The sequence below is a fragment of the Sphaeroforma arctica genome, assembly GCF_001186125.1.
Source record: "Sphaeroforma arctica JP610 unplaced genomic scaffold supercont1.6140, whole genome shotgun sequence".
Taxonomy (NCBI): Eukaryota; class Ichthyosporea; order Ichthyophonida; genus Sphaeroforma; species Sphaeroforma arctica.
Genome location: NW_014034418.1, coordinates 1 through 1740, shown reverse-complemented (window position 1 = coordinate 1740; position 1740 = coordinate 1). Strand labels below are relative to the sequence as shown.

General features: G+C 47.5%; 1 protein-coding gene across 1 annotated transcript; it reads right to left on the bottom strand.

Annotated features, from left to right (window-relative positions):
* Nucleotides 1-998: 998 nt before the first annotated feature.
* On the bottom strand, nucleotides 999-1252 carry SARC_15452 (hypothetical protein; the record flags this gene model as incomplete). The annotated part of the gene is made up of 1 exon (XM_014290425.1): nucleotides 999-1252. A coding segment is annotated over one exon (254 nt), but the record flags the coding sequence as incomplete, so codon positions are not given.
* Between the last annotated feature and the right edge of the window lie 488 nt (nucleotides 1253-1740).

The following is a 1740-nucleotide window of genomic DNA, read 5'->3' as shown; positions in this document are numbered from 1 at the left end:
TATAATGTGTGTGTGTGTGTGTGTGTGTGTGTATAGATATGCAATTCCAATCAGATTGTGTACAATATATACTGAACTTTTGATTACCAGTTATGTTTGACTAGTCGGCCACTGGTATACTCAGGTATGTAGAATCATGTTACTCAAGTCTTTAGATTCGTGTATAGTGTAAAAGGGTTCAACCTGAGTATTCTGTATAATCGAAGGTGCACAATAGGCTTATACTTGAAAGTTGAACATCAATTTGTATGGTCCTAAATTTTGAGTTGATCTACCTATTGCACACAATTCTACGCCAAGGCGCAGGAAATAGTGGAGTGTGCCGGCATGGTTATGGTAGCTTTACTACCCCAGAATACCATCCCCAAGAATTCAAAGTAGATGTTCTGCGTATAATGAACTTCGTATCGAGTTATTCTATTTGTAATGGTCTTGGATACTATCACTGGCAGCCGTGTATTATCGCTTCAAATCATATATAGATTGCAACAGAGTTCAATTATTTCGCTTTTCGAAGCCAGAAATATGTACAGCTAAAATGGAACTAGGTATCAAAGGAAGACGAGCTATGCATAAAATCTAAATCCTTCCTTTGCAAGTCGCTTAATGGATAGAAGTGTTTTCATTGACCTTTTCAACGGATGACGTGGAAGTCAAGTATTGAATTTTCAGTAGTTTATGCAATGCGACTTTGACTTTCACACTTTCTGTGAGGGACAAGGACGGAAGTATATGTCCATGCATAGGAGAAGCACCAGAGATGCATCTGAAGGCTTTTATTATAGGTGGTACACTGGTGATCGAGAAGATTCGCAGTCGATTGTGATGTACTGACTATATTCGATATAGCTTCATGTCCTTTGTAGGACAGTCGTACGTTTCAAAAAACACAATCACGCACGCATTTCTAAGGAACGAGAAAAAAGGGATAGAGCGAATTGCCCAACGTGAAAATATCTTCTAAAACAAATTCGGGTAACCAGCAGTTTCCTAAATACTTCTCGACATCTACCGATGGCGGTGCTTTGGCGGCGTCTTGGGTTGGCCCGAATATTTGGGCGAACCCGCCCTGGGTGTTGATACCCAGAGTCCTGGCTAAGGCTATTATTGCGAAGCAACTTGAGATAACCCTTGTGTGCCCGTACATGCCTGATGCGGACTGGTGGGAGCCAATGAAGGCCATGTTGGCTTGGGAGCCTATAGTCATTCCCCCGCAGAAGGGGTTGTCATGAGAAGATGATTCCACCCCCATGGGGTCCCACTTTGTTATGTCGGATCTCATACGCGAAGCGCGCAGTGATTCCGGATTCTTTCTGGGCCGGAGTGGCGGGGTTTGCCCGTCCTCCGGTAATGGGCTATGCTGTGAAGGCTGCTCTGCGCTCGCGACCAGAGCAGGCGCAGCTGGTGCCTACGCCGCGGGAGGCTGGAACATGGGGCGCAACCGGACGTCCAACGAGAGGCGCGTAGGCTGCGGCGCGTTGAGCGTCGCCAGATTCGTGAGGTGCTCTTGGCGCGCACGGGCGACTCCCCGTATGTCTTGTGTGACTAGAAGCTCTCCTGGCCAGAGATTCAGAATGTGGTGGGTGCGGCCCACATCATTTTTATGCATGCGGGGGCGGAGAAGGTGCTAGCCAAGCTCAGGGAGCTGTTTGGTTGGGATGGTCTGGATGAGTTGACGCTGGCGGTGCGAAGGACGTGCCACTCTTGCCAGATGCGTGAACCGCATGGGCGGCTACATAC